The sequence below is a fragment of the Balaenoptera acutorostrata genome, chromosome 20 (assembly GCF_949987535.1).
Source record: "Balaenoptera acutorostrata chromosome 20, mBalAcu1.1, whole genome shotgun sequence".
In the NCBI taxonomy this organism is placed as follows: domain Eukaryota; kingdom Metazoa; phylum Chordata; class Mammalia; order Artiodactyla; family Balaenopteridae; genus Balaenoptera; species Balaenoptera acutorostrata.
The window spans coordinates 42,792,324-42,820,269 of NC_080083.1; the positions used below are offsets into that span (position 1 = coordinate 42,792,324).

Sequence of the window (27,946 nt, forward strand, 5' to 3'; positions counted from 1 at the left end):
GGGCCTGGGGAGGAGGACCGCATTTCACACCTTGGTCACATGCTGGGTCAGGCCTTGTTTGGGGGTCTCCGTGTTTCTCACCTAATCAGAACATCAGAGTTCTGCTTGGAAAGTGGTACCCCATGCCCGCTTATTCATTCTCTAAGGCTCTTCTGAGAATGGGTGGCGGTAAGGAGGCAAAATGACAGACTCAGGGTTTGTAAGAGTGAAAGATGCACATTTAAAGGGAAAACAGTAATAGAAAGAGACAGGTGACCTGTGGGACCCAGTCCACATGTTTTCCTATTAGAGACAAATCTCAGCTTGAAGGTCCAGCTTAATAAGATCTCCATGGTCCCTGTGAACACCAGCCTCCTGATCCTAATGCCTACTCGATGGTTTCATTCATCTTCCTTTTCATCTTTTTCAATTTTTTCAGAATTTTCTGTTATTTCTGGTTCTCTTATTTCTCCCAATTCCGTTTTCCCCAGTGCTTCTGACCCTCTTCTGCCGATTTCTGAAAGTGTCTTCTCTAGTCCTTCGGATTCCCTTGTGCTTGATTCTTCTGAGAGGTTTTGGTCCAGTTCTGAAGGCCTCTTGTAAATTTCTCTTGTTTCCCCTCTGTTCACTTCTGTTAGTTTCCTGCCTGCTTCTCCAGATTGTCCCTTGGCAACATCTCCTGGACCTCCCTCCATCACAGCTGGTCCTTTTCTCCTTGAGGGGCTGGCTTTTTCTACTTCTCCTCTCTGCGTATGTTCTTCTGGTCCACTAGCTGTGCTCCCCAGGGTTTCCTTAGACAAGTCACCTTCGGTCTCTTTCTCACTCTCCATTTGCTCCCACTCCCACTGCTTCATCACCTTCTCGGGTTCATCTCTCATTCTCTTCATCGTTTCCTTCTCCTTTGCCATCACTGTTATACTATCCAACGTAGTGGCATTTTCTGAAAAACAAGAGAAAGGAGGGAAGAAAGGTAGAAGTTTGTCCGTCTCCGGGCCTGGGGGAACCCCAGCCTGTGGGGGCCTGTGCTTCTAAGAGACAGCACCCCTTTCCAAAATGAGAAAAGGGATCATCATTTACTGAGCACCAGCTCTGTTCCTGGCATCGTGTGAGCGGCACAGATTATACTGTTCGGTCATCAAAAGATTGCATAGTGTTACTGATTCGAGTTTGCAGTCAAGGGACCTGAGATTGATAAAGGGGAAAACACACACGATGGTTACATTGCAAATAAATAACTGGCAGAGCCAGGATTTGAACCCAGGACAGTCTGCCCCCAGACCACATTCTTTCTTTTTCCCTACGAGAACTAGCACAGGTGCTGGGAAAGGACAGAGGCTTCTCCTCCAGCATCCTCATTCTGCATTTCCCTTTGTCCCTGGGAAGCATATTCATCATTTGTTGGGAGGTTCCCCGTAAAAATGTGAGCAGATTGTGGTGGAAGTTCGGATGGAGAGCAATTTTACAACCCAAGGGATCTTTGCTCGTTGTTTTTACCAGCTACAGAGAAAAGTTACCAATCCCTTCCTGAGTCTCCTCCACATTCTCTTCCGGGAAGCCCTGGTTTCTAAGCCGCCTATAGGGGCTCTGGGTTCAGAGCAGGAAAATGACGCGGTTTGGCAAAACACATGCAATGCTGCCACCTGCTGTCCGGGAAGGGAAGTGCCCAGCAGCTGCCGCTGGCCTCAGGGCCTTCCAGAGGAGTTTTCAGGATGCCTTTCCCAGCACTCCGTCGGCCAAGGGAGGAGGATGCTTGGAGCATCTGCCATTTCCCTGCTGTACCCTTCACATTACTGCTTCTGTGGCTTCTGAGAGCAGTTCCAAGGGTGTGTGGAGGCAGAGGCAGATCTTCTCTGAGAGGATCTGGCCACCACGTGGCAGGTGCTGGATAATGAAAGGCTGTCATCTGGCTGCTCAGGTGCCCAGAAACCCCATGCCCAAATTCCCGCTGCTGTACCTGGATCAGAGAGGGTTTCAGCCTCGGTGCCTGCAAGGGGCTCTGTCCCCCAAGGAGCCCGGAGCCCCAGCCCCAGCTCCCCTTTACTGCGATTTGGCTGGAGGGAGGGCCCCCTCAGAGGGGCAGACAGAAACTGCAGAAGCATGGGAAAAGCATGGGTTCCAGAGGTAGGCTGCTGGAGACTGGAAACCGCTGTGGGACTTTAACCCCTCTGCCTCCGTGTCCTCATCCGTAAAATTAAGCATGGAGTACTTATTTCTTAGTGCTCTGGGAGGGATCAGATGAGTCGGTATGTATAAAGCTTAGACGAGTGCCTGGCATGCAGGAAGCACCGAGTGGAGGTCAGCTTCTCTTATCATCCCTGCCCCTCTGGGGCCCGTCCCTGGTCCCTGTCGACTCCGTGGGGCCTGGAGTCCCAGCCACTTCCTCTTCCCTCACTCCTTTCATGGGAGCCAGTCAGACAGCCTAGAGCAAGGGGGGGAATCAAAGGCCTCTCTACTCCCTGGAGCCCTCGGGAGAAAGAATGTGATAAGGCTAGACCGGCCAGCAGGAGCACAGCCCTGCCACCTATGCACCTCAGCTGGCCCTCGGGTCCCCTGCCCCGACCCCTGCGCTGCCCACTGCTGGCCCTGAAGAGCAGCTGCCGGCAGCAGGGGAGAGTGCGGCTCTGAGTCAGACTGCTGCGTGACGTGGGCAGATCACTCAGGCTCCAGTGCCCCCAAAACAGTACCTACCTCCTAGGTGGTGAGGACCGAGTGAGATCATTCTGTCTAATGCTTAACCCAGTGTCGGGCCAGCGGTAAGAGCCCCCGCAGTGTAAGCTACTGTCATTCCACCTCTGTCTTTGCTCCTGCTGTTGCCCACCGGAAATGCCCTCAACCTTCCATCTTGTATCTGGAAAATGCTTGGGCATCTTTTGGAGCCTGAAGCAGAAGATTCTCCCTCTTGGAAGCATTCCCTACCTCCCCACAGAACTGGGAGCGCCCCTGCCCGGGCTCTCACAGCAGAGCACCGTCCCCCTGCACAGCAGGCTCCGGCGCAGGAGCCCTGGTCGCCGGCAACTCTAATTGCCGGGCTTTCCCACTGGGCTGTGGGCTCCTCCAGGGCAGGGACCGAGCTTCTGTCTCCTCCCAAATCTCACACCTTCCTGGCACGTGACAAGTGCTCAACAAATAGTTGATGAATTGATTAAAGAAATACGGGAGTATTGAAGAAATAGGGCAGACAGCACAGCTTCTGACCCCAGCCCGAGGTCTCCCTCTCCTGTCCCAAGAAAGGCTGGGGTTGGTGGCGGCACTGAAATCAGAATACTTGGTGAGCAGTGCCAAGCCCCCGACCGAAGGAGTGGCAGGAAAGCGTGGCGAAGGCTGCCAGAAGGAAAGCAGAGGGAGGGTTCTGAGGTTGCTGTCTTCGGGGCCCCAGAACTCACCTTTCTCCTTCTCATCTTTGAGTATCTCCCTGTAGTTGGTCTTCTTCAGCTCTTCAATGATGCCCTTGTTGGCATCGTCCAGGGCCTGTGGGTGGCAGAGGAGCTGGTGAGCTCTCTTAACCCTGTGTGACCTGTCCTTTCCCCACCCAAGCCCCAGCGCCAGGAGGCAGGGCTGTGCAGAACCCTGCCCCCTCCGCTTCCCCCCACCCCACCCCACCCCCCCGGCTCCTCTGAAGACTCCCGCCCTGAGGTTAGTGGACACTATGCACTTGGAACTCCCCACACTAAGTGGTATGAGAGATACCGCGGCTTGCAGGCAACTCAAACTCATTTCCCTCGGGCTCAGGCCTGTTCTGGGGGGTTGCGTCTGTCTACTGAGTCCCACCTTTTTTTTTTTTTTAAACTATTTTTTTTTTTTTTTTAAGGATTTTCTTTTTTTTAATTAATTAATTTATTTATTTTTGTCTGTATTGGGTCTTCGGTTCGTGCAAGGGCTTTCTCCAGTTGCGGCAAGTGGGGGCCACTCTTCATCGCGGTGCGGGGACCGCTCTTCATCGCGGTGCGCGGGCCTTTCTCCATCGCGGCCCCTCCCGTTGCGGGGCACAGGCTCCAGACGCGCAGGCTCAGCAATTGTGGCTCACGGGCCCAGCTGCTCCGTGGCATGTGGGATCTTCCCAGACCAGGGCTCGAACCCGTGTCCCCTGCATTAGCAGGCAGATTCTCAACCACTGCGCCACCAGGGAAGCCCTGAGTCCCACCTTTTTACCTAAAGCTTCTCTTGGCTTCAGCCAATGTAAAGGAGACAAGGCAAGGCCTTCAGCCCTCAGCCAGGCAGCAAGCCACGGCGGGGACTCAGCCACACACTGGGGCTGGGGGCTGGCCCGCCTTCCGAGGGGCTTCCACGGTGTCTGCAGGACCCCTGGGGACCTGGAACTCAGCCTGTGTGCATCCTGAGGGCAACTCTGCCCTCTTCGTCGCAGCCCTCCCCGTGACTCGCCCGGGGCGGAACACCCCTGGGGACCTGGAACTCAGCCTGTGTGCATCCTGAGGGCAACTCTGCCCTCTTCGTCGCAGCCCTCCCCGTGACTCGCCCGGGGCGGAACACCACTAGACACTCAGGAAACGTCTGCCGGGCCTGGCCTCTCTTGTGCAGCGTTGGTCTGCCCCCCTTGTATGCTTTCCTGCCTGGAGATGCCATTCCAGGGGGTGAAAGGTCAGGGGCCTGGTCCCATGAGGAGCCACTTAGGGCCGTGGGTCCATTTGGCTTAACAGGAGCTTCTCTTTGCTTCCTACTTTTAAAAACTGCCCAGCCTCCAAGGCGACCTCAAACCCTCCTTGAGGGGAAAGGCCCAGCCCTGCCTACCCGCTGAGGCTCTCATGCTGAATCCCCTAATCCCTGTCGCACGAGTCAGGAACGTGGGGGTTGTGTTTTAAGCTTCCTGTAGACACCACACTTCCTGAGGGCCGGGACCACGGTCGTCACCTTTGGTGCAGTGATGGGAAGACTTGAGGTCTGCACCGTGTGGTACCCAGAGGCCTCACGTGGCTATTGAGCACTTGAAACGTGGCTGGTGTGACTGAGGAACTGAACTGTAACTTTTACTTACTTTTAATTCCTTTTACTCTAAATGGCTGCAGGTGACTAGCGGCTGCCTGACCAAGCAGCGCAAGTGAGTGAGGCAATCACACTGATTTCTTATTGACTCCTGGGGCGTGTGGGGGGATGGGGGGGCTGGTACTTTTCAAACTGCAAGTCCTAAAATCCGCTTAGGAGGGCTCAGCCAGCATTAAAGAAAAGGAATGAAAAGAAAATAGAATAGAGTAGGAAATATCAGTGTACATAGTAAAGGTAAATATGTTTTGTAAAACTTTCTATTCTTTGTCTGTTTTTTCAAATAAAAGTATGTGTATTGAGGTGAATTCCCTGGCAGTCCAGTGGCTGGGACTCCGAGCTTTCACTGCCGAGTGTGCGGGTTCGACCCCTGGTCCGGGAACTAAGATCCTGCAAGCTGCGCTGCAAGTCGCGGCCCAAAATCAAAAGTTCACAATATGGGTATTGGTTGGGTTGCTATCTAAACTGATGGCAGTAACAAACAGTGGAAAGCCACTGCCCTACCCAGAATATGCCCTGCGGTTGGGGGGTGATAAATATCTGGGGCTGAGGGCCCCGGGGCCCGCCCACCCCCAGAGCTGGCCCAGCCGGGGAGAGGCTCACGTTGATGATGGCCTGCTGTGCCTGGTTGTTATGGACGAGCTTCGCTCTCTCCAGGGCCTTCTCAAAGTTGTTCACTGCCGACTCGAAGTCTCTCAGCTTCACTGAAGAGCACGAGGGAGACAGGTAGATTGTGACATTGTGTGCTGCACGATGCAGCTGCCCTGCAGGTGCCAGCGGCCCTCGGGAGCAGCCCCAGGCGGGCAGCATCTGGGCCTCCCAGCACCACCCTTTCCAGACATTCCTGGGCCACCTCACCACTAAGGACCAGAACCTGAGAAGCTGAGCCTTGGATTTCGGGTGCAAAGAGTCACTGAGGGAAGGGGTCTGTGCCCACATCATGCGTCTCCAGGGAGACAACTCCATCTTGCCCCATCTTTAGATTGTTCCAGAAAAGGAGATCTTTTTTTTTTTTTAATGTTCACTCAAATTTGTTACGAACGCTGTGGAGACCAACCAAATCTGGATGGGCTGGCTGTGACTCGTGGGCCAGCGGCTGGGACATCAATGCCCACGCTGGTACAATCTGAACCCAGAGAGGAGGCAGCTCCCCCGAGCTCACTCACCGGACAGGTTAGTGCTGGGCCAGGGATGATGGCCTATGGACTGATTGACTGCCCTTGAAAAGAGGATAATTTCAGGACGGAAGGAGAAAAGTGCTCACCCGCCAGGGTCTGGGAACACCACACTCCACTTTCGTTACACACCACTGCTTCCTCTTATAACTGAGTACCCCAAGATCCATGCCGCCCCCCATGAACTGCTTTGGGATCCCCGGGAAAGAAGGGCCTTGTGTCCATAAGTCAAACTGCAAAAGGCATTATATCTGAAAAGCAATTCTAATATAGTTCTGAAAGTCTGTGGAGTCAGTGAATGAGGTCAATACATATTTCTTTTTCAAACACACATTTGAAAAGAAGGAAAGTCACTGTAATCCCTCAGAGACCACCCTGAATAAATGTCAATAAATGTCAAAGGAATTCCAGTGGTTAGGGGCTGGGCGCTTTCACAGCTGGGGTCTGGGTTCAATCCCTGGTTGCGGAACTAGGATCACACAAGCCCTGCTGCACAGCCAAAAAAAAGAAAAGTCCTCATAGGAACAGGAAAGAGTTCTAGGAAAAGCCACAGTAATCATGTCTTCCCCAGTTTACAGTTTTCCAGTGGTTTTCTCTATGTTTTTAGGAAAGAATCTACAATATGTAACGAGGCCCATGAGGCCCTGTGGATCAGGCCCCTCACCAGCCTCCTCCAGACTTTCCTGGCCCCCAGGAACTTGACACTGGTCTCCTTCAGTTTCTAAAATTAGTCAAACTCCTGCCCACCGCCCTAAATGCGGTCCTTTTGGCTGAAAAGTTCTGTCTTCAGATCTTGGAACAGCTGGTGCCTTTGCATTCTTAATGTTTCTGCTTAAAAGTTACTCCTCAGGCATGGGGGCAGGAAATAGTTACCAGTTTTGCTCCCTACTGTATGCCCAGCTTTGGTGCCTAGAAGATGCCAGGTAAGCATTTGTGATGTGAATAAGTGAATGTGTGATAAGGCCCCTGATCAGAGCACCTGTCACGCTTCCTCCTTCTCTGGGGTCAGCTGCGTGCCCGGAGCAGGAGCCCGAGCTCCACTGCTTACTTATTACTGTAAGCTACTTGTTTTTTAAGTTCATATTATGAAATATTTCAAATATACAAAAAAGTCGAAGGAATAGTATCATGAACCCCCATTACTCATCACCCAGCTTCAAATATCATATGATGTCACTTTTATGTGGAAGCTTAAAAAATGATACACATAAACTTATTTACAAAACAGAAACTAACTCATAGACTTAGAAAACAAACTTACCAAAGGGGAAAGGTTGGGGGGAGAGATAAATTAGGATAAATTAGGAGGTTGGGATTAACATATACACACTACTACATATAAAATAGATAATCACCAAGGATCTACTGCACAGCACAGGAGACTCTACTCAGTGCTCTGTAATAACCTATATGGGAAAAGAATCTGAGAAAAGAATAGACCTATGTATATGTGTAACTAAATCACTTTGCTGTACACCTGAAACTAACACAACATTGTAAATCAACTATACTCCAATATAAAATTAAAAAAATTTTTAAAAATACCAAAATATCACCAATCTTGTTTCATCTGTTCCTCCTCACCCCTGTCCCTTGCTGTTTTTTAACAACTTTATTGAGATGTAATTCACTTAGTATAAAATGCACCCGTTCGTAAGTATACAGTTCAATGATTTGGGGTAAATTTATAGGCTTGTGCAATGATCAGCACAACCCAGTTTTAAAATTTTCCATCACCCTAAAAAGTTCCCTCACGTGACCTGGGGCAATCTGCTGAACCACTCGGAGTCTCCGTTTCCCCAACTCTAAGAGGAGGACAATAATGCCTCCATCACTGGCTTGCACAGTGATTAAGTACAAGAAGGCACATGTAAAGGCTACCAAGGCAAGAGGAGTGGAGCTGTTTTGATGACCACGTGACACGGTGCTGGTCTGCAGATGAGTTCCTCAAGGGCAGGGCAGCTCTCAGGGGCCCCCAAGCCCTAACTAACTGAGCTTAGCTTAAAGTAGGCCCTACATACGCTGGTCAAAATGCAGGGGTTTATCCCCACTCTCAGAATCGGAACTCTCAGCGCAGGGATACACTGGGATGGTAAGTTCAGGCCACAGGATTCCCGGCCCTGACATGGGAAAGGTAGGGGGTCCTCATGGGGCCCATACCTTGTGCCTGTGCCACCAGAACACTGGCGTTCAGCTGCCACTCGATGTCCCCTTCTTCCTCGGCACACTGCTGGGACTTCTCACCGTAATTCTGGGCCTGCCAAGCCTGGTCCAGCTCCAAGTAGCAGCGGCCAATCTCGTGGAACAGCCAGGTCTTCTCCAGGGTGGTTTTGGCCAGAGGGATCTTCTCCTCCCATCTGGGGACACAAGAACCAGGGTCAGCTCCTTCCGCTCAGGCTCTGCACTCGGCCACAGGAGGCCGGGCTTCCTACTGGTGGCAGAAGAAAAATTGTTCTCCAACCACCAGTCCTTTTAGAAACAGGGGTGGAGCTAACAAGCATTAACATATTTTTAAACTACCAAAGCTATTTTGGTACATCTATGGGACTGGCTTTGATGATACAAGAGTTGAAAACAATGTTTGTAAAACAGCATTTGAAATAACATAATAACATTTAAGAATATTATTAAGCACATGTAAGAGAAAATCAACACAGGAAAAAGATTGGAATGAAAAAACAAAATATCAATAAAAGTAAGAGCAGGATTAGAATTAGTACTTGTCTTTGGGTGGTGGGATTGAAGACTTTTTCTTTTACTTTTCTATATTTTCCAAATTAATATTTTAACATTAAGCACATTTACTATAAAACGTTTTATTATAGAAAGATACAGGGATTGGTTCAAGATGGCGGAGTAGAAGGACGTGCTCTCACTCCCTCTTGCGAGAACACCAGAATCACAACTAACTGCTGAACAATCATCGACGGGAAGACACTGGAACTCACCAAAAAAGATACCCCACATCCAAAGACAAAGGAGAAGCCACAATGAGACGGTAGGAGGGGTGCAATCACAATAAAATCAAATCCCATAACTGCTGGGTGCGTGACTCACAAACTGGAGAACACTTATACCACAGAAGTCCACCCACTGGAGTGAAGGTTCTGAGCCCCGTGTCAGGCTTCCCAACCTGGGGTCTGGCAACAGGAGGAGGAATTCCTAGAGAACCAGACTTCGAAGGCTAGCGGGATTTGATTGCAGGACTTCGACAGGACTGGGGAAAACAGAGACTCCACTCCCAGAGGGCACACACAAAGTAATGTGTGCATCGGGACCCAGGGGAAGGAGCAGTGACCCTGGGGGAGACTGAACCAGACCTACCTGCTAGTGTTGGGGGTCTCCTGCAGAGGTGGGGGGTGGCTGTGGCTCACCACAAGGACACTGGCAGCAGAAGTTCTGGGAAGTACTCCTTGGCATGAGCCCTCCCAGAGTCCGCCATTAGCCCCACCAAAGAGCCGGGTAGACACCAGTGTTGGGTTGCCTCAGGCCAAACAACCAACAGGGAGGGGAACCAGCCCCACCCATCAGCAGACAAGTGGATTAAAGTTTTACTGAGCTCTGCCCACCAGAGCAACAGCGAGAAATACCCACCACCAGTCCCTCCCATCAGGAAACTTGCACAAGCCTCTTAGATAGCCTCATCCACCAGAGGGCAGACAGCAGAAACAAGAAGAATTACAATCCTGCAGCCTGTGGAACAAAAACCACATTCACAGAAAGATAGACAAGATGAAAAGGCAGAGGGCTATGTACCAGATGAAGGAACAAGATAAAACCCCAGAAAAACAACTAAATGAAGTGGAGATAGGCAACCTTCCAGAAAAAGAATTCAGAATAATGATAGTGAAGATGATCCAGGACCTCGGAAAAAGAATAGAGGCAAAGATCGAGAAGATGCAAGAAATGTTTAACAAAGATCTAGAAGAATTAAAGAACAAACAAACAGAGATGAACAATACAATAACTGAAATGAAAACTACACTAGAAGGAATCAATAGCAGAATAACTGAGGCAGAAGAACGGATAAGTGACCTGGAAGACAGAATGGTGGAATTCACTGCTGTGGAACAGAATAAAGAAAAAAGAATGAAAAGAAATGAAGACAGCCTAAGAGACCTCTGGGACAACATTAAACACAACAACATTTGTATTATAGGGGTCCCAGAAGGAGAAGAGAGAGAGAAAGGACCTAAGAAAATATTTGAAGAGATTATAGTCGAAAACTTCCCTAACATGGGAAAGGAAATAGCCACCCAAGTCCAGGAAGCACAGAGAGTCCCATACAGCATAAACCCAAGGAGAAACACACTGAGACACATAGTAATCAAACTGGCAAAAATTAAAGACAAAGAAAAATTATTGAAAGCAGCAAGGGAAAAACATCAAATAACATACAAGGGAACTCCCATAAGGTTAACAGCTGATTTCTCAGCAGAAACTCTACAAAGCCAGAAGGGAGTGGCATGATATACTTAAAGTGATGAAAGGGAAGAACCTACAACCAAGATTACTCTACCCAGCAAGGATCTCATTCAGATTCGATGGAGAAATCAAAAGCTTTACAGACAAGCAAAAGCTAAGAGAATTCAGCACCACTGAACCAGCTCTACAACAAATGCTAAAGGAACTTCTCTGAGTGGGAAACACAAGAGAAGAAAAGGACCTACAGAAACAAACCCAAAACAATTAAGAAAATGGTAATAGGAATATACATATTGATAATTACCTTAAACGTGAATGGATTAAATGCTCCAACCAAAAGACACAGGCTTGCTGAATGGATACAAAAACAAGACCCATATATATGCTGTCTATGAGAGACCCACTTCAGACCTAGGGACACATACAGGCTGAAAGTGAGGGGATGGGAAAAGATATTCCATACAAATGGAAATCAAAAGAAAGCTGGAGTAGCAATACTCCTATCAGATAAAATAGACTTTAAAATAAAGAATGTTACAAGAGGCAAGGACACTATTTAATGATCAAGGGATCAATCCAAGAAGAAGATGTAACAATTATAAATACATATGCACCCAACATAGGAGCACCTCAGTACATAAGGCAACTGCTAACAGCTGTAAAAGAGGAAATGGACAGTAACACAGTAATAGTGGGGGACGTTAACACCTCACTTACACCAATGGACAGATCATCCAAACAGAAAATTAATAAGGAAACACAAGCATTAAATGACACAATAGACCAGATAGATTTAATTGATATTTATAGGACATGCCATCCAAAACCTGCAGATTACACTTTCTTCTCAAGTGCGCATGGAACATTCTCCAGGACAGATCACATCTTGGGTCACAAATCAAGCCTCAGTAAATTTAAGAAAATTGAAATCATATCAAGCATCTTTTCTGACCACAACGCTATGAGATTAGAAATGAATTACAGGGAAAAAACCGTAAAAAACACAAACACATGGAGGCTAAACAATACGTTACTAAGTAACCAAGAGATCACTGAAGAAATCAAAGAGGAAATAAAAAAATACCTAGAGACAAATGACAATGAAAACACGATGATCCAAAACCTATGGGATGTGGCAAAAGCAGTTCTAAGAGGGAAGTTTATAGCTATACAAGCCTACCTCAAGAAACAAGAAAAATCTCAAATAAACAATCTAAACTTACACCTAAAGCAACTAGAGAAAGAAGAACAAACAAAACCCAAAGCTAGAAGAAGGAAAGAAATGATAAAGATCGGAGCAGAAATAAATGAAGGGCTTCCCTGGTGGCGCAGTGGTTGAGAATCTGCCTGCCAATGCAGGGGACACGGGTTCGAGCCCTGGTCTGGGAAGATCCCACATGCCGCGGAGCAACTGGACCCGTGTGCCACAATTACTGAGCCTGCACGTCTGGAGCCTGTGCTCCGCAACAAGAGAGGCCGCGATAGTGAGAGGCCCGCGCACCGCGATGAAGAGTGGCCCCCGCTTGCCACAACTAGAGAAAGCCCTCGCACAGAAACTAAGACCCAACACAGCCATAAATAAATAAAAAATAAATAATAAATTGCCATATCTTTAAAAAAAAAAAGAAATGAAATAGAAACAAAGAAAACAATAGCAAAGATCAATAAAACTAAAAGCTGGTTCTTTGAGAAGATAAACAAAATTGATAAACCATTAGCTAGACTCATCAAGAAAAAAAGGGAGAGGACTCAAATCAATAAAATTAGAAATGAAAAAGGAGAAGTTACAACAGACACCGCAGAAATACAAAGCATCCTAAGAGACTACTACAAGCAACTCCAGGCCAATAAAATGGACAACCTGGAAGAAATGGACAAATTCTTAGAAAGGTATAATCTTCCAAGACTGAACCAGGAAGAAATACAAAATATGAACAGACTAATCACAAGGAATGAAATTGAAACTGTGATTTAAAAATCTTCCAACAAACAGAAGTCCAGGACCAGATGGCTTCACAGGTGAATTCTATCCAACATTTAGAGAAGAGCTAACACCCATCCTTCTCAAACTCTTCCAAAAAATTGCAGAGGAAGGAACACTCCCAAACTCATTCTATGAGGCCGCCATCACCCTGATACCAAAACCAGACAGAGATACTACAAAAAAAGAAAATTACAGACCAATATCACTGATGAATATAGATGCAAAAATCCTCAACAAAATACTAGCAAACAGAATCCAACAACACATTAAAGGGATCATACACCATGATTTATCCCAGGGATGCAAGGATTCTTCAATATACACAAATCAATCAATGTGATATACCATATTAACAAATTGAAGAATAAAAACTATATGATCATCTCCATAGATGCAGAAAAAGCTTTTGACAAAATGCAACACCCATTTATGATAAAAAGTCTCCAAAGAGTGGGCATAGAGGGAACCTACCTCAACATAATAAAGGCCATATACAACAAACCCACAGCAAAATCATTCTCAATGGTGAAAAATTGAAAGCATTTCCTCTAAGATCAGGAACAAGACAAGGATGTCCACTCTCACCACTATTATTCAACATAGTTTTGGAAGTCCTAGCCACAGCAATCAGAGAAGAAAAAGAAATAAAAGGAATACAAATTGGAAAAGAAGAAGTAAAACTGTCACTTTTTGCAGATGACATGATACTATACATAGAAAATCCTAAAGATGCCACCAGAAATCTACTAGAGCTAATCAATGAGTTTGGTAAAGTTGCAGGATACAAAATTAATGCACAGAAATCTCTTGCATTCCTATACACTAACGATGAAAAATCTGAAAGAGAAATTAAGGAAACACCCCCATTTACCATTACAACAAAAAGAATAAAATATCTAGGAATAAACCTACCTAGGGAGACAAAAGACCTGTATGCAGAAAACTATAAGACACTGATGAAAGAAATTAAAGATGATACCAACAGATGGAGAGATATACCATGTTCTTGGATTGGAAGAATCAATATTGTGAAAATGACTATACTACCCAAAGCAATCTACAGATTCAATGCAATCCCTATCAAATTACCAATGGCATTTTTTACGGAACTAGAACAAAAAATCTTAAAATTTGTATGGAGACACAAAAGACCCCGAATAGCCAAAGCAGTCTTGAGAGAAAAAAACGAAGCTGGAGGAATCAGACTCCCTGATTTCAGACTATACTACAAAGCTACAGTAATCAAGACAATATGGTACTGGCACAAAAACAGAAATATAGATTAATGGAACAAGATAGAAAGCCCAGAGATAAACCTACGCACCTATGGTCAACTAATCTATGACAAAGGAGGCAAGGATATACAATGGAGAAAAGATAGTCTCTTCAATAAGTGGTGCTGGGTAAACTGGACAGCTACATGTAAAAGAATGAAATTAGAACACTCCCTAACACCATACACAAAAATAAACTCAAAATGGATTAGAGACCTAAATGTAAGACCCGACACTATAAAACTCTTAGAGGAAAACACAGGAAGAACACTCTTTGACATAAATCACAGCAAGATGTTTTTTGATCCACCTCCTGGAGTAATGGAAATAAAAACAAAAATAAATAAATGGGACTTAATGAAACTTCAAAGCTTTTGCACAGCAAAGGAAACCATAAACAAGAAGAAAAGACAACCCTCAAAATGGGAGAAAATATTTGCAAACGAATCAACGGACAAAGGATTAATCTCCAAAATATTTAAACAGCTCATGCAGCTCAATATTAAAAAAGCAAACAACCCAATCCAAAAATGGGCAGAAGACCTAAATAGACATTTCTCCAAAGAAGACATACATATGGCCAAGAAGCACATGAAAAGCTGCTCAACATCACTAATCATTAGAGAAATGCAAATCAAAACTACAATGAGGTTATCACCTCACACCAGTTAGAATGGGCATCATCAGAAAATCTACAAACAACAAATGCTGGAGAGGGTGTGGAGAAAAGAGAACCCTCTTGCACGGTTGGTAGGAATATAAATTGATACAGCCACTATGGAGAACAGTGTGGAGGTTCCTTAAAAAACTAAAAATAGAATTACCATATGACACAGCAATCCCACTACTGGGCATATACCCAGAGAAAACCATAATTCAAAAAGACACATGCACCCCAATGCTCACTGCTGCACTATTTACAATAGCCAGGTAATGGAAGCAACCTAAATGCCCATCGACAGATGAATGGATAAAGAAGATGTGGTAGATATATACAATGGAATATTACTCAGCCATAAAAAGGAACAAAATTGGGTCATTTGTAGAGATGTGGGTGGGTCTAGAGACTGTCATACAGAGTGAAGTAAGTCAGAAAGAGAAAAACAAATATCGTATATTAACGCATATATGTGGAACCTAGAAAAATGGTACAGATGAACTGGTTTGCAGGGCAGAAATTGAGACACAGATGTAGAGAACAAATGTATGGACACCAAGGGGGGAAAGCGGCGGGGGTGGGGGGTGATGTATTGGGAGATTGGGATTGATATGTATTAAATTTTTATTTTAAAAGAAATATATGTATTTTAATGTAAAAAAAAAAAAAGATACAAATGGGTAGGTGAACGCTCACAGGCCTCTGTCTTTTGGCACCTAGACACCAGGGGCCATTCGGGAAACCGTATGACGTAGAACAGAAGGCTCTGGTGATCAAGTCTATTCCAGTCAAGCAACGAAGGCCTGAAGGACAATTTCTCTCTGTGCGGTCAAGCCCACCCCCGAGTCTCCCTGGGGCTGAGTCACCCCACTGGAGCATGTCACCAGCCCCAGGGCTGGACATCAAAAGTCCAGCAGTTAAGCCCTCTGGAGAGCTCAGACTCCATTCCCAGTGACCCCACATGACTGCACAGAGTGACAGAATAACCTCTGAAGAGCTCCCAGAAGTCAATGGTCCACCTGGTCCTGAACTTGCCCAAAGTAAGGGTTACCTGGAGTACTTGAACAAGTCAGATTCCTGAGCTCTAACCCAGACCTGTAGAATGAGAATTTCCAGGGGAGAGGCCCAGTCATTCATACGCCTAACAAGTGTCCTCAGTGACTCCTGTCACTGGGAAATTTGGAGAAAATGCTGATTCTATTCTATTAATTAATTTAACTGATGAGCCACAGAGTTTACAAAGTGGCTTGCCCCTGGTCGCTTAGCACAGTCAGGAGCCAAACTCGGGTCTTCTGATGCCTCTTTGCCTGACATCCTGCCCCAGTCTGGGAGTCCAGTGGGAGGGTGGGATGTCCTGGCCCCAGAGTAGGGAGGGGAGAGTCCCGGGTCACTCACGTGTCAATGGCTTGCTGGAATTTCCCAACTCTGGCAAAAACCCTGCCAATGTTGTCCAGGGCCCTGGATTTGGCATCAGGAAGATCACTGTGGGGAAGAAGCAAGACAAGGCCATTCTAGGCACTACGGAAACTGAAAAGAAGGCAAAGACGGGCCAGTTGGAGGGACGATGCCCAGGCTGGCAAGGCTGCGGTACCCAGGCCCTCCTGAGCCCTGTGGCCGGGAATGGACATTATCGGGACTTTTCCAGAGGGCAAACAGGCAACAGCTTGCAAAGATATCCCTTTGGTCCAGCAACTCCCCTTCTAGGAATTCACCTCCAGAATATAATGTGACAAGGACACTCAATAGGGTGGTGTTTGTAGTAATAAACAGTGGAAACAATCTGAATGCAATCAGTGCAATTTTTTGTGTATGAAAAAAGTCCCTGATATATTAAGTTAAAAAGTCAGATTATGGGAGCACATACAACGTCCGTTGCCCCATTAGTGTTAAAAGTGAATGTGCGGGCCTAAAGCAGAAGGTGTGCTCAAAGCTCTGATGATGGAGGAAGGGGCCACGAGCCCAGGAGTGCAATAAATGCAGCTCTAGAAGCTGGAAAAGGCAAGGAAACAGATTCTCCCCAGAGCCTCTGAAAGGAGTGTGGCCCTACCAACACCTTGATTGTGGCCAGTGAAACTGCCTTCAGACAGCTAACCCCCAGAACTATAAGAGAATAAATGTGTTGTTTTAAACCACCAAAAAATAAGTAAATAAGTTAAAAAGCAGGCTTTTTTTTTTTTTTTAATAAATTTATTTATTTATTTTGGGCTGTGTTGGGTCTTCGTTTCTGTGCGAGGGCTTTCTCCAGTTGCGGCGAGCGGGGGGCCACTCCTCATCGCGGCGTGCAGGCCTCTCACCACCGCGGCCTCTCCCGTTGCGGAGCACAGGCTCCAGACGCGCAGGCTCAGCAGCCGTGGCCCACGGGCCCAGCTGCTCCGCGGCATGTGGGATCCTCCCAGACCAGGGCTCGAACCCGTGTCCCCTGCATTGGCAGGCAGATTCTCAACCACTGCGCCACCAGGGAAGCCCAAAAAAGTGGGCATTTTAAAAAGAAATAGAGAATGTAAATCTAACTATTAACAGTGATTACCCAAGGGAGATGAGAGTATGAAGGAAACTTTTAATTTATCCATATAATCTACATTTTTTTTTTTTAAAGATTTATTTATTTATTGATTGATTGATTGTTATGTTGGGTCTTCGTTTCTGTGCTAGGGCTTTCTCTAGTTGCGGCAAGTGGGGGCCACTCTTCATTGCGGTGCGCGGGCCTCTCACTATCGTGGCCTCTCTTGTTGCGGAGCACAGGCTCCAGACGCGCAGGCTCAGTAGTTGTGGCTCACGGGCCTAGTCGCTCCGCGGCATGTGGGATCCTCCCAGACCAGGGCCCGAACCCGTGTCCCCTGCACTGGCAGGCAGATTCTCAACCACTGCGCCACCAGGGAAGCCCAAAAAAGCGGGCATTTTAAAAAGAAATAGAGAATGTAAATCTAACTATTAACAGTGATTACCCAAGGGAGATGAGAGTATGAAGGAAACTTTTAATTTATCCATATAATCTACATTTTTTTTCAGTATTCACGTGTCATCAGAAAAGCGATGAATATATTTCCATAAATAGAGGTGGGGGAGGGATGGAGGGGGAGTTTGGGGTTAACAGATGAAACTATTATGTATAGAATGGATAAACAACAAGGTCCTACTGTATAGCACAGGGAACTATATTCAATATCCTATGATAAATCAAGTGGAAAAGAATATGAAAAATAATGTATATATATTTATAACCGAATCACTTTGCTGTACAGCAGAAATTAACACAACATTGTAAATCAACTATACTTCAGTAAAAAAATTTATACCTTAAAAAAAAAGATATTTCCATAAAGAAAAGGCAATCGCTCCCCCCTACACTGGTCCTTTACTATTACCGTATTACCATATGAACATTCTGAACTGTTAAAAAATACCTCCTTCCCAACAAATAAACCAAGAAAGCCCTCCCCCAACCACAGCCCCCTCCCCCAGCATCCCCCCCCCAGCCCCGACTCCCTCCCTTCTCAGGCAAGCTCCCCTTCTTCCCTTAGCCCCTCAGCCCCTGGCCCACAGTGGCAGACTTCCTTGTCTTCCAGGAAACTCTGCTCTGATTTACTCTCCCCACCATGGCCGCGCTGCCTTTTAAATGCAAACCTGACCAAGCCATCCCTCTACCCGCAGACAAACCCACATCTGTCTGCAGTCTCACCGAAGCTCTGTGCGTGCTGGCAAAAGGGAGCAGCCTCAGTGTCTGTCCGCAGGGATGCAGTTACCTGCGTACATACTGTGGGTGCTGAAATACCTTTCTACGAAGCCATTCGAAGAATGAGACATTCTTTTCCAAGGCACGTTCTTTTTTAAAAAACCACAGAAGTGAGTCACTTCTGTTTTAAAAATCCTACGTATGTGCACATGTACATAAATATGTAGGTAAATACATTGAAAAGGGGCCAGGGGGACACATCTCAACGCGGCCCCAGGGAAGTGAGGGGAGTGTGGTGTTGGGGGCTGGGGGGAGACGTTAGCACCACACAGCTCTGGGTCAAGCACAAGGCCGCGGACTGGTGTGAAAACAAAGCCCTCATCGGCCCTCACTACTTCCGGCTACGGTCCTCCCTCCTCAGCGCGGCCTCCCGTCCTCCCACGCCCCACAGGTCCTGGCCCCCCTGCCCAGCACACGAGCTGCCGTTCCCCCAGCCCTCCACCCCTGCCCTGTCCCTCTGCCTAGGAAGCCACCCCTTTGTCCTATCTTTTCCTTCCCTCCTCTCTTCGGCTCCTCGGCCGTGTCTGCTGCTCTGATGTCAGCCTCCCCTTCCAGAGTGGGTGCTCTTTTCCGGTGTGAACAGACAAGTTGAAATATGTTAATTTGTTCGTAACAATAATGTGTACTGTTATCTTTGACAGTAATGGGACTGAGAAAGCCTGCCATTAAGTCATCCACAGAGTAATCAGAGAAAGGAATTGAGGGCTGGGGTCACTGAAGAAGCAGCTCACACAAGTCGGGATTTGAGCTGTGCCTGGAAGGATGGTGGGCTTTGGAGGTGGGGGAAGGGCTGATTCCACTGAGGACACCCGTGGGGCACACAGGTAAGACTCATGGGTGAGACTGGAGGCCCGGGGACTTCCCTGGTGGTCCAGCGGGTAAGACTCCAGTGCTCCCAATGCGGGGGACCTGGGTTCGATCCCTGGTCGGGGAACTAGATCCCGCATGCATGCTGCAACTAAAAAGATCTCACATACTGCAACTAAGACCCAACGCAGCCAAGAAAAAATAAAAAAAAGACTGGAGGCCCGTTTGTGGATGTTGCAAAGGAACTAAGCTTGTTTAAGGAACACCTCTGTTTGCTTAATCAGCCACTTAGCGCACATGCATCACATGCCCATGACGTGGCAGATGCTGGGAAGAGAAAGGTCTACAGGGCAGACGAGAAACGTATGGCGTGTGGAGAGTGAGCATGGAGGAGGGCTGCTAAGTCACTCTGGGGCGCATGGTGGGCTTTCCCCAAGAAAAACACACTTCTTTACAATTTGAAGGATGGGGAGGAGGGAGCTGATGAAGAAAGGGCTGGCAAAAGAGAAGGCTGAACAGAAGCAGAACCGAGAGGTGGTGGCCAGGGCTCAGGATGCCCAAGGGCCCGGAGAGAGCCTGGTCAACCGAGGTCAGGATAAGTCAGGTGAGGAAGGACGGTCTGAGCTGAGCAGAACCGGGTGCTGGAACTGTCTCCTGACCACTGGCTTTGTTTTGCACAGAAGGGCCAGCTGGGCGGCAGGAAACCCAGGTCGGAGGAAACAGGCAAGAAGTGAGGAAGGTCTGGACTGAGCTGTGGGAGGGAAAGAGAGAAGGGAATGTTCTCTCGATGGCAGGAGGAGGCGTGGATGGGCCACGGCGGGCTGGCGTGAGCGGTGAGGGGAGGGAGGTGTCTGGGAAGCCACCTTGGCTCCTTCCTGGGGACTGAGTGGCCACCAGTGCCATCTTCACGGATAGGGGGCCCTGAAGCAAGAGATTTGGCAGGAAGATGAGGGGTTCCACTTTGGACATGTTAAATTTGGGGTTCCTGTGGGACATCCAAGTGGAAATGCCTTGGACTCTGTTGCATATGCAGGTCCGGAGCTCAGAAGGGAGGCAAGAAGTAAAGATTTATGTCTTTAGGGCACGGGAGAAAGTTGGATCCAAAGTACTGTATATACTTATTTAATCCTCAGAATCCCCATGAGTTGGTATTATTATGCCTTCATTAGAGATGAGGAAACTGAGAGGGTCAGCAACTGAATCGAATCCACACTGCTTCTAAGTGCCAAAGGCAGGAATCAAATTCAGATCTGTCTCCAAAGCTGGTTGTTGTTTGCTTGTTTTCTACTCCTGGAATGGCCAACATGCGAGATTCCTGCTCAGCACGGTGAGGGCAGGTGAGAAATGAGCTGGGAATGGACGGACGGCTTGTAGGACTCGGAGGAGCAAGGGGGAGAACACAGGTGGCGGGGGAGAACACAGGTGGCAGGCGTGTTCAGGAGATCCGGTTTGACCCAGAAGGGTGGACTGACATTGGAGGGCTGTGAAGAAGTGGGTTCAGAGAGGGCCCTGAGTGCCAAGTGAAGGCATCTGCTTTTAACCTGCAGGCAGTGAGGGCCCAAGGCCTGTGTGTCAGCAGTGGAAGGACAGTCGACAGGTGAAAACCAGCATGTCTCTGGAGGTGACGTGTGGGAGCAGCTCGAGGCAGGGAGAGGTGAGGGCTGACCTGAGAGGAAGTGGGAGGATGGGAGGGACTCCCCTGGTGGTCCAGTGGCTAAGACTCCGTGCTCCCAATGCAGGGGGCCTGGGTTCGATCCCTGGTCGGGGAACTAGATCCCGCATGCCACAACTAAGAAGTCTGCGTGCCACAATAAGAGATCCCGCATGCTGCAACTAAGACCCAGTGTGGCCAAAATAAATAAATTAAGTAAGTTTTTAAAAAGTTAAAAAAAAAATGGGAGGATGGGAGACTGAGAGAGGCTCAGAACTGTGGGGCGAGTAGAACCGGGCAAGAGAGGGTCACAAATGACTCCAGAGGTTAGAACCAGGGTGCCCAGAAAGCGATGGTACCCCTGAGAGGGGCCATCAAGTCTCGGGAAGAGCTGGTTCCTGAGAACCAACACAGTAGCCATCACGGATACGCAGCGCTGTTCTGAGATCTTCATGTGAACTTCTGCATGTCGCCCTCCCTCCACCCTATCGGGTAAGGGCTACTGTTATGTCCATTTGACAGAGGAGACCCAGGCTGCAAGAGGTTAGTTAAGTGCCTGCCTAAGGCCCCACAGCTGGGAGGTACAACTTCGAAGCCCAAGCTCTTAGTCAGTGCCATGGTTTGCGAGGCCCTGCTTGATCCAACCCCTACCTGCTTGGTCCAGCGTCCTCTCGGCCTTAAGCTCCCTCCTGCCTACCTCTGGGCCCTCCCACAGGCCAAGTGTGTCCCCAACACCCAGTCAAGTCCTCCTGGAATACACTGTTCGTAGCACCGGGTCCTGTACTTTTTCCTTATGACACTTAGCACAGTTGCGATTTATTAGCTGTGTCACTTTTTGTTTTATCTCTGCAGGGAAATGAGCCTTGTGTCTGGCCACTGTCTGGAGTGGCATGTCTGGAGTTGATGAATGCTTGTGGAGATGACATAAAAATAAAAATATCCCTAAGAGCCAAACCACTGGGAGCTTTTTGGAGTTTGGGGCCACTACCTTCCTCTTGTGGCAAAAAAAGCTGACAGTCTAGGTGTGGCCTTGTCCTGGGAAGGTGGCTCCTCCCTCTGGGGGAACCCACCTCAGGCACGCAGGGCAGAAAGGGGGAGCTCGGCCACCAGCAGCCCTGGCAAAGGGCCGAGACGTAGCCCCCGCCCCAGGCCTCGGCCGCTTGGCCTTCCAAGCCCCTGCAGGCACTCACTATTCCTTGGCGATCTCCAGGTCCTTCCTGTGGCTCTGCAGGGCTGCCACCATCTGCCCCAGCTCGATCTGGGCATTCCCTATGCAGCTGTGCAAGTTTCCAACCAGTTCGTCCTTGTTGGGCACCTCCTCTTTGCTCCATTCCAGCACCTTCTTCAGCACTTTCTCGGCTTTCTGAAGGCTGCCTTCAGCACTGCCGCTGGTCAGCACTGGGAGGGGAGAGAGGTGATGTGGAGCGGGGAGCAGCGCCCCCCTGGCTGACAGAGGAGCCCACTTCCCCCTCCAGATTCCATCCACAGGCCAGCGAAGCCAGGGGCTCCGGCTGCCATGCAGCTCTGTCCCCACCTGGCCACAGGCCCGCCCTTCTGAGAACACCACCCACACATGTCAATGTCCTCCAAGCTCTTGAGGATGTAGCGGGCCGTCTGCGAGGGCCGGCGTTTGCGGTCCCGCAGCCACTTCTCTTGCGCCAGTTTCCGGTCCCGCTCCCTGGCGTAGATGGGCTTCTGCTGCCTCCAAAAGTCACTGCGTGTGTCCAGGTAGTTGATGCCCGTCATGATGAGGTCCTCCACGGTCAGGCCGCGCTTGATGGTGCCTCTGATCAGGTCTGTGGGCAAGGGTGTGGGGAGGCGGCTAAGGGGAGTCACCTCCTCTTGGCTAAGGGTCTCCCTGTGGGGACCTCTCCCTGGAATTGGGGGACAGTAATGAAAGCAAGAGCACATGCGTGGGAGAGTGGGTCTAACTGGGTCCAGACGAGGCCAGAGCCCCCCTTTTCAAGCACTTCCATGGCACAGGGCTTCGGGCATAGGCCCCTTACGGCAAGACATGAGGAGCGGGCTTCCCTGGTGGTGCAGTGGTTGAGAATCTGCCTGCTAATGCAGGAGACACGGGTTCGAGCCCTGGTCTGGGAAGATCCCACATGCCACGGAGCAGCTGGGCCCGTGAGCCACAACTACTGAGCCTGCGCGTCTGGAGCCTGTGCCCCGCAACGGGAGGGGCCGCGATAGAGAAAGGCCCGCGCACCGCGATGAAGAGCGGTCCCCGCACCGCGATGAAGAGTGGCCCCCACTTGCCGCAACTAGAGAAAGCCCTCGCACGAACCGAAGACCCAGCACAGCCAAAAATAAAATAAATAAATAAATAAATAAATAAAATTAAAAAAAAAAAAAAAAAGATTATGAGGAATTTAAAAAAAAAAAAAAAAAAAAAGACATGAGGAGCTAGCAGAAGCAGCAGCCGGTGGATAGCTTTCTGAAAAGCTCCCAGCCCTCGGGGCTCCCTTATTTCAAGCTGTGTCCTCAGAGAAGACAAAGTAGAAATGCACAACCTGGTCCAGGTTGCCAGTGACAAGCGAGTCCCCAGGTGCCAAGTGTGCCAGTGCAAGCTGGGACCTGGAGGGGCATGCCTGAGCTCCACCCACCTGCCTAACCAGAGGTCAGAGCTGGGAGCAAAGCTGCAAGGCCACTTGGGTAATGTTCCGGCCACCTCTTCCCTCCATGGAAGCTCCTCTGCAGGGAGGGAAGCATCCAGGCCTGTTACAGAGGAGTTGTGCCAGCAGTGAAGCTGCCCCTGGGACGCAACCTGCCGGGAATCCTACACAGGGCCTTGGGAAGTCAGTTCTGGAGAAAAGGCATTGGCTTCCAGGGTGATCCCTGCTCAGGCTCAATAGCTAATGGCAACACTCCCACCACCCATGTTTATACGAGACAGTCATATAATGAATGTCTAATGAGGAAATAGGCTCCGTCCTATTTCCTCTCCCTGCCAGCATGGTGTGGTGGGAAGAGTGCTGCACTGGAGGCTAGGAGGCCTGGGCTCTGCTGTCAACTCCACCACTAGCTTGCTCGTCACCTTGGACAAGTTACTCCCCATTCGGGGTCTCTCTGATAAAAGGAGGGATTAGAGCAGATGAGGTTTTAGGACGTTATAGTTCCACGGTCCTAGGATTCCCCTTCTAGCACCTCCAAGCTGGATTCCTTTGCCCTCTGTACAGACTGAAGGCTCAGGGGATACCCCTTTGGGGACCGCAGTGGTAAATCTTCGGCGTTCCCTCCCAGGGTACCATAGCACTTAAGAGCTCTGGTTCAGAAACTGGACTTCTTGGATTCAAATCTGAGAGCCGTGTCACTGAGTTACTTAACCTCCCTACGCCTCAGTTTCCTCATCTGGAAAATGAGAATGGTAGCAAAACCTTTCCAGAGGAACGTGTCGGCAAATATCCTTTGAAAGGCTCTGCCTCTGGCTTATACGTTAAGCATCCACCCCAGACTTCCTTTGCCCCGAGTTCCCTGGTGCAAAAAAAGTGTCTGAAACCTTCATCCAACAGGAGCTTCTCCAGATACTCCTTGTCCACATAGAGCTCGCCCAGGAGCTGTCGGATGATCTTCTCGCTCTTGAGCGAGCCCTTCCGCTTGGACTCTCTCTTGGGATGGTGTACGAGCTGTCTCATGGGATGAGGCTTCTGCTGGGCTTGCATGCTCTGGGAATATGGAGCAATACCCAACAGAGCCTCAGAAAGGAGCCCGGAGCACCCAGCCAAGGTCCCCTGAGCCTGTGATCCCAGACCGCTCCCTCCAGGACCTCCGTGGGCTGAGAACCATGGAGTGTGTCTGGTCCAGGAACAGCTACACTCCCAAAACCCCTCAGGAGCTGGGGCAGAATCTCATGACTTCCCACACTGGCCAGGAGCTCATCAATCCCAGGCACGAGGGCCATTAAGACTTGTTTTTTTTAATTGGAGTATAGTTGCTTTACAGTACTTTTGCTTTTCTGCAGTACAGCGAAGTGAATCAGCTGTATGTATACCTATATCCCCTCCCTCTTGGGCTCCCCTCCCAGCACTGCCCCCATCCCACCCCTCTAGGTCATCACAGAGCACCGAGCTGAACTTCCTGTGCTCCTTAGGCACGTGTGGCCTCTGCCTTCCGAAGGAGATGATGTCAGAGCAGCCAGGGCCCTTACCTCCGCCTGCTTGCTTAAGAAGGACAGTTCCCCTTTGTTCTCCAGCTTAATAGAAGAGGGACCTGCAAGGACAAAAGCTGGGGCTCAGGTCGGCCGGGCCCCCAGGCACAATCTATCACACATTTTATGTGGAAATAGTTGCCTTTGGCAGGAGGCTGGTGGAGGCTGGCTAGCAAGCAAGTGGTTCAACACTCCTAGGAGCCAGGCAGCCCCCACTAGCCTAAGGCCCTGGGCACCAGGGGTGCTCTCCATTTCCACACTCTGCCACACACAGTGGCAAGCTCTCCACCCACCCCCACCCCCACTAAGCTGATGGGCAGAGCCAGCCCTTGGTACGTATGAGGTAAGGGAAGAAGCCAGGGACCGGGGAAGCCTGGGCTCAGTACCTCACTCTACCCTATGACACCAGGCCAAAAAGAGGCCTACTCGTCTGTCTTGGGGTGAGTGAAATGGTGCTTCTCATCTGGCTTTGGAGAGAACCAGACACTGCAGTGCTCAGTACGGTGGATCGGGGACTGGTCTTCCCAGTGGGCAGTTCCTAATCCTCAAGGAAATCGTGAGCAGCCAAATCCAAGCTTGGGACTCTCTGTAGTCCTTCCAGTGGTCGCTGCTCACCCAGTGTACCTCAGGCCTTCCTCCAAACCCAAGGATTCCAAGAGCCTCCTGGATAAGGGCATAGGTCTCACGGTCACTCACTTCCCACTGAGTTGTTGATGGCTTCCTGGGCTTTCTGAATTCCAACTTTGAACTTCCGATCGGGCCTCAGCTTGTAGCCTCGATGATAGAACACCAAGGCAAATTCAAAGTCTCCCATGGTGTACAGGGTCTCCGCCTTTTGTAAAATCCCCTGAAAGGAGAGGAAGGCAAATCAAGGAGAGCAGACAAGGCCTTCTAGGACTCAGGTGTGGTGGAACAGAAGGGTCCCTGGGTTGAGGATAAATGTTGGGATACAGGGGCAGAGAGCCAGGCAAGTAACCTATGAAGGGAAACGGCAATAAACTCCAGGCAGTCTGGCTGGTTCTTCAACCATTACTAATCAGAGGCTGCTGCAGGCGGTGGCAGTGACAAAGCAAGAGTGAGTCCTCCCACCCTTACGGTCACCTTGCAGAAAGTCGGGTCACCCTGGAGTGAAGCCTCAGCATCTGCCAGGGATTTCTCCAGCTCTCCCATCTTGAGGAAGCACTTGGAGCGGGCAACCAAGCAGTTCTTATCTCCGTTCTGAAGGTGAAGAGCCTGAGGAAGAAACCACTCAGGTCAACAGGCACCAGGCAGGGCGAGGTAAGAAGCCGAAATGGACACAGCGGCCCAAACCCTCCTGCCAGAGTTTCAAGGGGACTCCACAGGCCAGCAAACAGGTCTTTGGATCTTTTCAGACTAAAAGCAGCACCCCACTGATCTCTGCTCAGTCAACTAGGTTATCCGCATCTGGCTCATCTGAAACAAGGTAAAATCACAAGCTATTGTGGAAACCACTGGTTGAGATGTGAGAATATACTACCCTGTGGATATGTGGAATTTCTCCTAGTGTCTGGGATGCTTCCAGTCCACTCAGAATCATAGGGTGTCTGGTGCCCAAAAATTCAACCATGAACCTGTAATGGCTGCACAACACATTCAAAATACTACTCGAAGGCTAAGCGTTCTGAAGGCTAACAAAATGGATTTTAGACCATCTGCAACTTGGTTATCCATTCCACGTGCCCTCTCTTTTTACATAGCTTATTGAGAATGAATCACTATTTCAGGGGATTAAGATGAAAATGCCGGGAAAATGGAAACTGTGATTTTGGCCCTAAAGTGGCAGCAGAATGCTTCCACCCTTCTCCTGTTCCACTCTTCTCATGTCCTCTCTTCTCCTGTTTGAGATCATTACCATAGTCTGCAGTGTACTGTCCTTCCTGAGGCATCAGACTGTATGCACCCCTGTCTAAGACCTTCACACTTTTCCAGGAAGAGGAAGTAGCTACTTTCTTTCCTAGAAAAGGCCACTTCTCACCTAAAGCTATAGGCCCTCGGGATGTTCTTTTCTCACTACCTGAGCTTCTCCAGGATGAAACAGGATCCAGAAAGAGGAGAATGCGCGGGGGCAGGGCCCCTGAACTTAATTGTTGGCCCATCCGATCAATTATTTTTGGTTTTAGGATGTGGTTGGTGATCCAAAGGGCCAAAAGACTCTAGGTAGCAGTTGAGAAGCTTGACTTTAGGGGGCGCCTTAGGACTGGTTACAGGGCTATCCTACCACTCCATTTGTAACAAGCGGGCTATTTGTTATAAAAGAAACAGTCATAAAAACATCCAAAAGCTTATTTGGGAGACAGTACAGTAGAGTATGGTGGTTAGCACCTCAGCACTGAAGTCTGAGTGTCTGAGTTTGAATCCTTCCTCTGCCACTCGTTAGTTCAGTGATCTTGGGCATGTTACTCAACTTCTGTATCAGTTTCCTCACTTACAAAATGGCGTAATAACAGCACCTCCCCCATAAGCTTGCCACTTAGCAGTATGCCTGGTATCCTAAAATAGCACTCAATCCCCTTAGGGTCGGGTGGAGCGATTTATACTACAGTAAAGTTTTACGATGTTAGTTATTCACTGACCACCTTCCAGAAGCAACCGTGTGCCACAGACTTCACTTCTGCAAGCAGCCTCCCAGCCAATCTCCCGGCCAGTTATGGGAAACTGAGGAAGGAGGCCAATCGCGAAACATTTGAGTAAAAAAGTAGGAGACGAGGTCACTGTTAACACAGAGGTTGGTTATTAACAACCAGGCAGAAAGCAAGTGGGAATTGGTAGAAAACGGCCAGACAGGGGCTTATCTGTGACAGTTGCGCATCAATCAGTAACTGTGGAATAATGGAAACAACAGGGTGGTTCAGGCATCAGCAGGACCTCAGTAATGGGTGGCTGATAGGTTCAGAGCGGGACTCACGTTGCTGAAGCTATGGGCGGCTTTAGCGAACTCCCCGCACAGATAGAGCCGCTCGCCCTCTGCCATGTAAGAGGGGAAGGTGCTTCGCAGGCCTTCAGTTTCTGGGTCCGCCATGGTGACGCAATTCGGAGACGATGAAGTGGAGAAAGGGAGGAAAATAAGCCTGAGCACTTCGGTCTGGCTTGTGGA

The 27,946-nt window shown here is 49.0% G+C and overlaps 1 protein-coding gene across 2 annotated transcripts; it reads right to left on the reverse strand.

Annotated features, from left to right (window-relative positions):
• Positions 1-213: 213 nt before the first annotated feature.
• Positions 214-27,946, reverse strand: ODAD4 (outer dynein arm docking complex subunit 4). 2 transcript variants are annotated; one of them, XM_007177660.2, is made up of 12 exons: positions 27,758-27,946; positions 25,933-26,064; positions 25,528-25,678; positions 24,832-24,893; positions 24,184-24,349; positions 22,253-22,477; positions 21,872-22,079; positions 15,886-15,972; positions 8,310-8,506; positions 5,578-5,678; positions 3,363-3,447; positions 214-919 (listed from the first exon to the last, which is right to left on the reverse strand). In XM_007177660.2, the coding sequence occupies exons 1-12, from the start codon at positions 27,869-27,871 to the stop codon at positions 381-383; spliced, it is 2,067 nt and encodes a 688-aa protein (XP_007177722.1). In that variant the 5' UTR covers positions 27,872-27,946; the 3' UTR covers positions 214-380. The 2 variants fall into 2 exon arrangements, with proteins under 2 accessions (XP_007177722.1, XP_007177723.1); XM_007177661.2 differs by lacking the exon at positions 22,253-22,477.